This window comes from Diabrotica virgifera, chromosome 6, assembly GCF_917563875.1.
Source record: "Diabrotica virgifera virgifera chromosome 6, PGI_DIABVI_V3a".
NCBI classification, from domain to species: Eukaryota; Metazoa; Arthropoda; class Insecta; order Coleoptera; family Chrysomelidae; genus Diabrotica; species Diabrotica virgifera.
Genome location: NC_065448.1, coordinates 28,311,623 through 28,324,074, shown reverse-complemented (window position 1 = coordinate 28,324,074; position 12,452 = coordinate 28,311,623). Strand labels below are relative to the sequence as shown.

At 33.4% G+C, this 12,452-nt stretch overlaps 1 protein-coding gene across 1 annotated transcript in view; it reads left to right on the top strand.

Moving 5' to 3' along the window:
- The window catches only part of LOC114328666 (zinc finger protein 271-like), an 89,368-nt gene extending 77,234 nt beyond the window's left edge, over window positions 1-12,134 (top strand). The window contains exons 3-4 of the mRNA XM_050652611.1: window positions 8,632-8,666; window positions 9,022-12,134. Of these exons, the coding sequence (XP_050508568.1) occupies window positions 8,632-8,666; window positions 9,022-9,659 (673 nt within the window). The 3' untranslated portion in view covers window positions 9,660-12,134. The remainder of the gene's footprint in view (window positions 1-8,631; window positions 8,667-9,021) is intronic.
- The last annotated feature ends 318 nt before the right edge of the window (window positions 12,135-12,452 follow it).

Sequence of the window (12,452 nt, the reverse complement as noted above, 5' to 3'; positions counted from 1 at the left end):
GCATTTGCTATGCCATTGGAACTGGCTATCACCCAAGCACCTAGTGGTTTAGCATTAGCTTTTTGGGAATGCTTCACCTAAAAAAAATATTTTATCTTTGTGGGAATGCTTCAACTATCAAAATTTATTTTTATTAGAGTATTTGCGTTCTTTACAATGATTGGGAATATTTTAAAATCAGACATTCATATAATATAATTTTAGAACAAACAATCATGACTGTTTATTATTCTCTTTTCTATCATAGCAACTACATGTCGTTGACCTAATCTGTAAACTGCGCAACTCCATTTATCCAAATTTTACAGGAGACACAAAAAACTATTTCTCTAAATATGACTAATGTGAATACTACGTATCTCCTGTTTTAAAAGATAGGATGCTAAAATGGAATATTTTATAGATAGGTACACATATCACTAACATTTGTACCTATATTGTTTAATATACGAATAGTATACAAAGAGGTCACTATTTACTATTCTGGTAAAATATGCATGTGCATCCTTTTTTAAACGAGTAGGGATTTTTTCAAATAAATGGCAGTAATAACTCATTTTCAAAGAAATATAGAGTTACACAGTTTACAAATTAGGACGACAATATGTCTGGTTTCATAAAGATATATAAACGTAAATAAATCTAATATTTAAAACCAATTTATCCAAAAGACGCTAATACTGTTATTCATATATTTCTTAATGGTGAATAAATAAAATAAAGACATACCTTTCCAACAATAATATAAATATCATTAACAATTTTTACTCCTTTCAAAACAAATCCAGTTGTGAAGGCTTTTATGTGCCTGAAGGCTTTTGTATGCTTTCATCTGCTGCTTAAAGTAGTAACTGTGAGACTCTACTAGATAATATGTATAAATATGTATCTATAATAGCATTATAATAGTAATTGGTGGAATATGCATTTTACTGTAAAATCCAATTCTGATGGACTGAATTGTATATGGATCTAAATCTCCAATTATTTTCAGCTTCAATATGAATATCTAAAACAATAAAAGAAATAATGTTATTGCTTGCAAAATTCATCATTATTGATAAATATCAGGGAAAAATGAACAGTAAATCAAAATTGTTTGGCCTACCTTTTTCTCCAACATTTTGAGTTTCCAATAATAATTTCCTTAAATAATCACTTTGCATTATGGTAAATTTATAAAATTCACAAATGACAAACAAACGTTTTAAAAAACAGCCAACAAAAGCCAAATGAATCCAAAATAGGCAAAATACGATATCAAACAATGTAATGAAACGACGATACAAACATAACCTAGTTAGAACATACATCTTGACCAGTGTTTGGCATTGTGGCTATTTAGCAAGGACAGAGAGTTCACTGATGATGGACTGATAAGTCTGAAAACGTTTTGAACGTAATCCGTTTGGATTTTTAAAAAAAAAAAAAAAAAATTTTTATAATTTTTATTAAATATACCAACTACACTAGGGAGTTTTACTTCATGTTAATTTTATATAACCTATAACCTTTGTTTTGTAACTTTTAAGCTTCTCCCAATTTCGTGACGTCAGCCGTCAGACTTCGGCTGTCTGAAATGAAAACGTCTTTTAAACGTACTTTAAACGTCATTAATTTTACGCATTTAAAATCATCTACAAAAGACGTCGGTATGACGTAATGTTCAACCACGTGTGTATATTCAACCAAAAACTGACGTTTCCTCGACGTTGTTGACGTCTCTTGGTTGCCTGGGAAGCTACAATATAAATAGTAAGAAGTAATTAACATAAAAATGTTCTGAAGCGGTTTTCTTTTGCATGTTTGACAGTAATATTTTTGATGGGATTAAAGCCACCCTTGGTTGTAATGATAATTACATTTTTATATTAACCTAAGTTTATATTTACATCGAAATCCAGCATCAGTTGATTTTTAATTTACCTTTTTTTGAGAACAATTTCCGGATTGGAACTCGAAACGTCAAAAAGTAACAAAAATGTAATTATGTACATATTAGGTTTGTTCTAGCAAACAGTCAAACTAGTCAGAAACCGCCAGCAAACAGTTGGTCAGTGAGAGAATATAATACAGTCACCAATGCTATCCCCTCTACTCGCGCTGGTCCACTGTTTCAAACCGTTTGAAACTGATGCTAGATGCTAGAACAAACCTATTATTACAACCAATTGTGGCTGAATCCCATCAAATATATCATTGTCAACATAAAAATGTTAAATAATAAATAAAATGAGAATATTAAAGTTCTGCGTTAAAAAAATGGCCCGATTTCATTGAAAAGTCCCGGATTTCAGGTATCTTTTCAGCCTTGTCCCGAAGTCGACTGAATTGGAGTTGGTCACACTACTCATAAGTGTTAAATTTGTTTTAAGCAGTTCACTCAGAAAAGTTATTTAAATCAACATACAAAAGTTCACACTGAAGAAAATCCTTATAAATTTGAAATTTGTTTTAAGCAGTTTAGCGAAGCAAGTAATTTGAAAAAACATTTGAGAGTGCACACTGGAGAAAAACTTTATAAGTGTGAAATTTGTTTTAAGCAATTTACGGAAAGAGGTAGTTTGAAAAGTCACTTGAGAAAACATTCTGCATAAAATCCCATAAATTGATAGACAAACAAACATCGAAAATAACGGCTTGCCCATCTTAACATCAGAAATAAAATACACCTTAAAAAATATGAAAACCGGAACAGCCTCTGGGCCTGACTATGTTCATAGTGAAGTTATACAACTTTTGGAAGAAGACAATTTAGAACTATTGTCAAGACTCTTGAACAGTATATACAAGAGTGGTAAAATTCCACAAGATTGGTTAACGTCTACGTTTGTACCTATACCTAAATCAAACTACGCAAAAAAATGTAACGACTTTCGATTAATAAGTCTCATGCCACATATTCTGAAACTATTTCTAAAAATTATCCATAACAGAATTTACAAAAAATGCGAAGAAGATATGGGTCCAGAACAATTTGGCTTTCGAAACGGCTCGAGAAGCTTTGTTCAGTTTCATTGTTCTCATGTAAGAGTGTCGGGATCAACAAAAAGATGTCCACTTGTGCTTTATAGACTATGAAAAGGCTTTTGACAAAGTCAAACATGATCAGCTAATAGGATGCTTGCAAAAAAAGAACCTGGATCCAAACGACATTAACACAATACGTGAACTTTACTGGAATCAAAACGCCTCTGTTAGAGCCGAAATGGGTGATACTGAAACTATGAGCATCCAAAGAGGAGTTAGACAAGGTTGTATATTATCAGTGGCGGCTGGTCAGAGGAGGCAAGGGAACCTTCGCTAAGAAGACGGCATCCAAAGAAGAAGATAAAATCCCAGTAAAAAGCTTAAAATGCATAAAGGCCGGCGCCCACTAATACGGAACGGACCATGTCGATCGGAATTTTAATATTTTCGTGTATTCAAATGACTCAGCGTCTACTTTACATAATCGTAGAACATCGCTTCACACCGCAACGCACCGATATCTCGGAAGAGAATTCTTTTGCTGTTCGCCGTAGTGCAGTGTAGCGATTCGATACCCAGTGTATAGTTAGCGCTTCCACAACGGTCCGTCCGTTGTAGAAGAAAACAAACCGAAAAATATGGACGTGGGTGGTCTAAAGGTTGTCTTTATTTTAATGTAAGCGGATGTTAGTCGATGCTGAATTCAATGTGTTGCTGTCGGATAAGTACCATTATAATAAATAATGGTACATATAAGTTTTCAAAGAAAGCATAGTACCTATGATTTTTAAAGTGAAATATTTAAATGTATTTTGTTTTGTTAGATCAGTTTTTATAATAGATCAGATTAATATTTTTCGTAATGCATTCTGAAGTATGTATCGATAAAATTTGTTTTGATGATCGATTAGATCAATAAATAAAGCAGCAAATTCCCTTTCCGTGTTTCGTTTTTTACAAATTTCATGCACTCATTTATTTTTGAAAGTTTATTTGTTATCCCTCTTCCGCTCACAAAAATAGAATATATTGGAAATATGTTTTATTGTCATTGAACATTGTACAATTTTATAGACAAATCTTAAAATGAGTCAGAAAAAAAACAATAGCAAATACGATGTACTCAAATTACATAAATCGTCAATATAAATAAGAAATATTGAAATATAACAAAAACAATATATTGCAAAATTTAAATAAATTACAGATTGCATAATTAACTTTATACTAAATTTACAATCAAGATGCAATAGAAATAAACAAACCAAGACACATTAAATGCTACTAGGAGCACTCCCGAATCATAATTTACAATGTATAAACTTTAGAAATCATGAGTTGGGATTTACAATGTATATATGTACATTGTAAATTATAATTTGGGAGTGTTCCTAGTAGCATTTAAAGTGTCTTGGTTTGTTTATTTCTACTGCATCTTGATTGTAAAACTAGTATAGGAACTAATAATAAACTTAAGCAAAATAATAAACTACTAACAATAATAATTTTTGGATTTATCTTTTCGGAAATATGTATACTGACTGAGCTGGCGAGATTTTGCCGATGCGTTGCCGATAAATGCGCGCTTAGGGATTTAGTTCTGGCTGTAGCGGTCCGTTCCGTTGCCGACCGATTCGATCTAACGAGCGCAGACCTTAAGTGGTGAAACCTTAAGGTAACTGTCCACTTGAGATAAAATCTCGAGATTTGTCTCAAGGTGTAGTCTATTTGAGATCACTTGTGGTCTCGAGATCGGCCTGGGAGACTCGTTTGTGACTTTAGTCTCAAAATTTCCCGCCAAAAATTCAGACAGATCTTTTTGAAAGCTACAACTTTTTTATTTAAAGCTTTTAGCTAAAACGTTTTACCCTGTAGTTTCTGCGCAAAAAGTATACAATAATAAAAAACCGCTAAACGCCGCAAAAATGAGTGGCGCATACAATATTCCAGCTACAAAATATCTGATATGAATATTACGTGGCGCGAAAATGTATTTTCATTTTGATGCAAAACAAAATTCTAGTTTTATTTTAATAAAAGATTTTTTCATAATATTTGCTAAATTTGAAGTAAACGCGCCACAAAAGAGTAACTTTGATACAGTTTGAATTTTGAAACTCTTTTGTGGCGCGTTTACTTCAAATTTAGCAAATATTATGAAACAATCTTTTAAAATAAAACTAGAATTTTGTTTTGCATCAAAATGAAAATACATTTTCGCGCCACGTAATATTCATAGCAGATCTTTTGTAGCTGGAATATTGTATGCGCCACTCATTTTTACGGCGTTTAGCGGTTTTTTATTCTTGTATCAGGAGTTTTTCAAAGTTATTTATAAATTAAATGTATGAAGTTGAATGCAATATTCCTCGATTACACGTTATAAGTTTTATAAATTACCTTTGTTGCATTATCTCCCAAATGATCTAGTGTCCATCGAATGTACACTAGATTTTTTTCTATTCGAAATAGATTAAAAAATATATTGAGATGGCCGGTAAATGAACTCGGATTGCCCGTTGCCAGATCAAATTTAGCGTCGTAACCACTACAACTACATAAACCATTTCGGGAATAATCGTTAATTGGATTATACTTTTGTAGCTTAATAACTTCTAAACGGCTTAACCGATTTTTATCAATAAACATGAGTTTGAAACGTATTGACCAGTAGTATCTGATGGATCTAAGGTCAAGTATGACAGCTGAAGCTATTACAGAAATTATTGAGCTTGAAAAACCGTTTTTCCCATAGGAAATAGATTTGATCATACTTATGAGGCATATAACTTAAAAATTTGAATTTTCCAAGATATGAGGTATACACCGTTAGATTCGTCTAGAGTCTACAAACGCTCAGTTATTGGCGCAATTCGTAGGTTGAAATTTTGAGTAATTGTCGAAAAACCAAAATTTTCAAAGTTTAGTTTTTCAGTTTTTCGGCTATACTGAGCCGTGTGTATGTCTGATCCTGACGGCTTAACACCATTTGAAAGCTTAACTCAACACTATTGATTTGGTGTATTTGCGGTTTTCCTGTCTCTTCTTGAACCGAAGATATATAAACCCAAAAAATACGCCGTTTTGTACCTTTCAAGTCCTATCGCTGGCTGATGGGTGGTCAAAAGTCACAAACTACACCGGTTCTGAATCGGCCCTGACCCCCTCTTCAAACAGCGAAAAAAAATTCAGATCGGTTTAACTTTTCCACACACATACATATATACATATCCACAAACGTTTTCCCTTTTTTAAAGAAAAATTGAGTCATACTTCTGAGCTCGGTAACTTTTGAATGGAATAACCTAATGGAAAAAATCCTAATTTGCTAAGTGCAAAATTTTCAAATGCCTTTACTCAAAATAATTTTTCTTCTTATTTAACTTTACCTGGAAAATTAAAAAATGTATTAACTATTAATGAATGAATAAAAGTATAAAGCTTATCGCACCAATTATTATTCTACATAAAAGTCACAGCAACAATTAAATATACAATTTCCAAATTCCATTTAAAAATAAACATAAAACCTTACAATCTTCACTTGCGAAGACGATGCGAATGATTACAAGCACTCGTAGCGAGTTTGGAACGTTCGCAATTGTTGCGAGTGCTCAAGAATACGAAAAGCTCTATTTCGTTCGCATCGTTCAATCCTGCGAATGACATTTATTGTACTTACGAGTGCCGACGAGTGGTCAAGAATAGCGCCCCTGAGTCCTGAGCGTCTGCACTCACCTTACCGTGGACCGGTGGCTTTACAACCTATTCGAGTGTTTTATGTTTTTGCGATTTCCCGAATACTAGGTTTTTAACTTTTGATGTCAAATATATCTGGATCCTTAGATGATAGAAGGTCCAAATTTTTACAGTAGTTGTAGATAGACAATATCAAGTGCCGCGTAAAGTTTTATTGAAAAATGTATAAAAACAAGTAAAATAAAATCTAAACTTTTGAGTTTTTTTTTTGTAGAAGTATTTTAAAAAATTTTAAAATAAATGTTTCTTTCACTCCAACTTTACAAAAATCTACGCGGCACTAAAAAATATATGTAGTTTCAAAATAAAAAAAAGAATTAGGTCTCTAAGTGCTTTGGTTACAGAGATATGTGACATAATGTTAACATTGTCGTTAAATGGGACTTTGGGTGCCCTTAAGTAGTTACTGCGATATATTTAACTGCAGTTTAAAGCAACTTATTTCTATGGCCAAGATCTACGTAGGTGATTAATAATTTATTTATTTATGTTAAAAATTTACTTTTGTAAAATTTTTGATAAACGTGTTATCGGTACCTATGAATTAAAAATATTTTATTTAATTTTTTTGCGTTAAATTTTGTCCTGTAAATGGATTCTGTTGGACAATAAACGCTATTATTATTATTATTTAAGAACAGTTAAATATGGGAAGCCGCATTCTTTATTTTAATAAATAGTAGTAGGCTCAAAAAGTTTTGGTACGACTCTGTGGGGTCACCAAAAAAGCAGTGTACCACTGGTGAATCACTATTTGTCTAGTCTTACTTGTATTACTTGTCCAGATCAAAGTGCCGACAGCGGAGTGATTTTACTGTTTAACCTCTGTATACTGTGCCCAGACTATATTATATTCATTATTCCTAAATTTTGTTACTTTGTTTTAGCCTGTAGTTTCTGCTTAAAAAAATTATATACAGTATGCCCCAAAATAAAGTATACCGAAAATGAAATATATAATTGAACAATTAAATAATTTATAATTTATGTCTCTAGAGTGCTAACATTACTTATAAGTACAGATTATGTGTTAAGTATGTCCTCCTTGGATTACAATACATTTTTCATATCGCTCTTGAAGATTGTTAATCATTGCCTTACAAACATCACTTGAAATTTCATTTATAACTCGACGAATGTTATCTTTCAATGTGTTAATATCATGCGGAATTGGCTCCCTGTAAATCTTTTCTTTAAGAATCCCCCACAAATACGCATCAAGTGGTGTAAGATCGGGTGAATTAGATGGATAGGGGTAATCACTTCCTCTTGATATAAGACGCCCTGGGAAGTAGCGTCGCAGCAAAGCTAAAGTTTTTGCCGCGGTATGCGCTGTGGCCCCGTCTTGTTGAAACCACTGTGAGCGGAATGGTAAATTTCTAGCACGGCAAGACCGGCGAAGATCTTGGTAAAAAGGTATTACAATCAATTCTTTGTATCGCTGCTTATTAACAGTTACACGTCTGCCATTTTCCTCTAAAAAGTATGGACCAATTATCCTATGACTTGATATGGCGCACCACACTGTCACCTTTTCACTATAATGAGGTCTCTCAATAAACTCTTGTGGCTTTTCAAATCCTAAAAATCGTGTTGTTTGTTTATTAATGTCTCCACTCAATGTTATATGGCTTTCATCTGAGAACCAAATATTCATGAGAAAGCTTTCATTATCGTAAACCATACTCAATGTTCTCCCACAGTATTCAACTCTTTCGCGTTTATCAGCCACCCTTAGTTTATTAACCACTTGAATGCGATAAGAAAAAGCTCCCAACTCCTTTGCAGCTCGGTGGACAGTAGACTTACTTAAAGCAAGCTCTTTTGAAATTCTCCGTTGACTTTTCTCAGGACAAGCCAAGATTTTATCAAGAATTCTTCCCATATTGTTGTTGTCCCTAGAGGTTCTCCTCCTTCCAGATCTTCCTTTTCGTTGGGTAAGTATGGAACCAGTACGTCTAAATTTTATCACCAGCAACAATATGCTGCGCTTTGTAGGAGATCGTTTGTTGAAACGTTCTTCAAACCTCGTGGAAACAAATTTTAATCTAGGCCCATCATCTCGCCCTACTCCGTATGAGCGAAAATAGGTCTCAACAATAAATGATTTTTCTTGAGCACTTAAAACCATCATCAATATAATTGTTACACCACTTTTGTGAGCAAAAGTCAAATATTGTTTTGACTTATACAAACTACTTCAATCTCTCCATGACAACTGTGATCAATAGCTTTCAGTTCGGTATACTTTATTTTGAGGCATATTGTAATTACTTTGTATTTTTATTTTAGGTTTTTCCCAGAACGGAATGGAAATCATGAAAACTGAACTGGCATGCCCTACACTACAACAAAATGCAACCACTGAAGAAACAACAGTAAAGAATGCTACATGTAAATGTAAAATTTGTTTTAAGCAATTTAACTACATAGGTTCTTTGAAACGACATATAAAAACGCACACTAAAGAAAGGCTTTACAAGTGTGACATTTGTTTGAAGCGGTTTTCTCAGAAACATAATTTGAAAACACATTCGAGAGTGCACAATGGAGAAAAGCCATATGGGTGTGAAATTTGTTTTAAGCAGTTTACTCAGGCACACGATTTGAAAAGACATTTGCGAGTGCACACTGGAGAATCGCCTTACAAGTGTGACATTTGTCTTAAACAGTTTACTCGAGCAAGTCATTTGAAAGTTCATTTGAGGGTGCATACTGGAGAAAAGCCTTACAAGTGCAAATTTTGTTTTAAGCAGTTTGTTCAGAAAAGTCAAGTGGAAAGACATTTGAGAGTGCACACTGGAGAAAGGCCTTACAAGTGTGAGATTTGCTTTAGACTGTTTATTCAAGCATACGATTTGAAACTTCATTTGAAAGTGCACACTGGAGAATTACCTTACAAGTGTGAAATTTGTTTTAAAGCAGTTTAGTCAAATATGCCATTTGAAATCACATACGAAAGTTCACACTGGAGAAAAGCCTTACAAGTGTGAAATTTGTTTTAAGCAGTTTGCGCGAAAAAATGAATTGAAAAGACATTTAAGGGTGCACACTGGAGAAACACCGTACAGGTGTGACATTTGTTTTAAGCGATTTCGTCAAGCAGGTGATTTACAAAGACATTTAACGGTGCACACTGAAGAGAAGCCGTACAAGTGTGAAACTTGTTTTAAGCAGTTCACTCGAAAAAATTATTTAGATGAACATACGAAAGTTCACACTGGAGAATATCCTCACAAGTGTGAAATTTGTTTTAAACAGTTTACTCGAAAAAGTGGTTTGAAAATACATTTAAGGGTACACACGAAGGAGGAATCACCTCACAAGTGTGAAATTTGTTTTAAGCCGTTTATTCAATCATGTGATTTGAAAAGGCATTTGACAATGCACACTGGAGAAAAGCCTTACAAGTGTGAAATTTGTTTTAAGCTGTTTTCTCAGAAAGTTAACTTGAATAGACATTTGAAATTGCACACTGGAGAAAAACCTCATAAGTGTGAAATTTGTTTTAAGCAGTTTAGTCAAGCAGGTCATTTAAAAGAGCATTTAAAAGTACACACTGGAGAAAAACCTCACAAGTGTGAAATTTGTTTTAAGCAGTTTAGTCAAGCAGGTCATTTGAAAGAACATTTGAGAGTACACACTGGAGAAAAACCTCACAAGTGTGAAATTTGTTTTAAGCAGTTTAGCGAAGCAAGTAATTTGAAAAAACATTTGAGAGTGCACACTGGAGAAAAACCTTATAAGTGTGAAATTTGTTTTAAGCAATTTACGGAAAGAGGTAGTTTGAAGAGTCACTTGAGAATACATTGTGCATAAAATCCCATATATACAAAACCTATTCTCAGACAATAGAACAATAAATATTGATAGACAAACAAACATCGAAAATACCGACTTGCCCATCTTAACATCAGAAATAAAATACGCCTTAAAAAATATGAAAACCGGAACAGCCTCTGGACCTGACTATGTTCATAGTGAAATTATTACAACTTTTGGAAGAAGACAATTTAGAACTATTGTCAAGACTCTTGAACAGTATATACAAGAGTGGTACATTTCCACAAGATTGGTTAACGTCTACGTTTGTACCTATACCTAAATCAAACTACGCAAAAAAATGTAACGACTTTCGATTAATAAGTCTCATGCCACATATCTCATGTCTCACCCAGATGGGTCCGGAACAATTTGGCTTTCGAAACGGCTCGAGAAGCTTTGTTCAGTTTCATTGTTCTCATGTAAAAGTGTCGGGATCAACAAAAAGATGTCTACTTGTGCTTTATAGACTATGAAAAGGCTTTTGACAAAGTCAAACATGATCAGCTAATAGGATGCTTGCAAAAAAAGAACCTGGATCCAAACGACATTAATACAATACGTGAACTTTACTGGAATCAAAACGCCTCTGTTAGAGCCGAAATGGGTGATACAGAAACTATAAGCATCCAAAGAGGAGTTAGACAAGGTTGTATATTATCAGTGGCGGCTGGTCAGAGGAGGCAAGGGAACCTTCGCTAAGAAGACGGCACCCAAAGAAATAAAATCCCAGTAAAAAGCTTAAAATGCATAAAGGCCGGCGCCCACTAATACGGAACGGACCATATCGATCGGAATTTTAATATTTTTGTGTATTCAAATGACTCAGCGCCTACTTTACGGAATCGTAGAACATCGCTTCACACCGCAACGCACCGATATATCGGAAGAGAATTCTTTTGCTGTTCGCCGTAGTGCAGTGTAGCGATTCGATACCCAGTGTAGGTATAGTTAGCGCTTCCACAACGGTCCGTCCGTTGTAGAAGAAAACAAACCGAAAAATATGTACGTGGGTGGTCCAAAGGTTGTCTTTCTTTTAATGTAAGCGGATATTAGTCGATGCTGAATTCAATGTGTTGCTGTCGGATAAGTATCATTATAATAAATAATGGTACATGTAAGTTTTCAAAGAAAGCATAGTACCTATGATTTTTAAAGTGAAATAATTAAATGTATTTTGTTTTGTTAGATCAGTTTTTATAATAGACCAGATTATGATGATCGTCCGTCGATGATCCGAACGTTCGCTAGTCCGAACGCAAAAAAATTATAAAGTTAAAAAATATGATCGCGGACCGAATTTTTGGATTTAATATGACAATATGGGTAAAATATGACCGCGAATTTTTGTTTTATTTATGCAGAAATACATACAATATATTTGTTTATTATGCAGGTGTTTTATTCCTTGTAACTAAAGCGTATGTATGCACTATGTTTATGAGCTTTGTATGTATTTTGAACATATGTTCGATAATCCGAACTACCCCTGTACCAATTAGTTCGGATTATCGACGCTCTACTGTATCGATAAAATTTGTTTTGATGGTCGATTAGATCAAGGAATAAAGTAGCAAATTCCCTTTCCGTGTTTCGTTTTTTACAAATTTCAGGCACTCATTTATTTTTGAAAGTTTATTTGTTGTTCCTCTGCCGTGCACTAAAATAGAATATAATGGAAATATGCTTTATTGTCATTGAACATTGTACAATTTTATAGACAAACCTTAAAATAAGTCAGAAAAAAACAATAGCAAATACGATGTACCTACTCAAATTACATAAATCGTCAATATAAATAAGAAATATTGAAATATAACAAAATCAATATACTTATTGCAAAATTTAAATATATTACAGATTGCATAATTAACTTTATACTAAATTTACAATCAAGATCC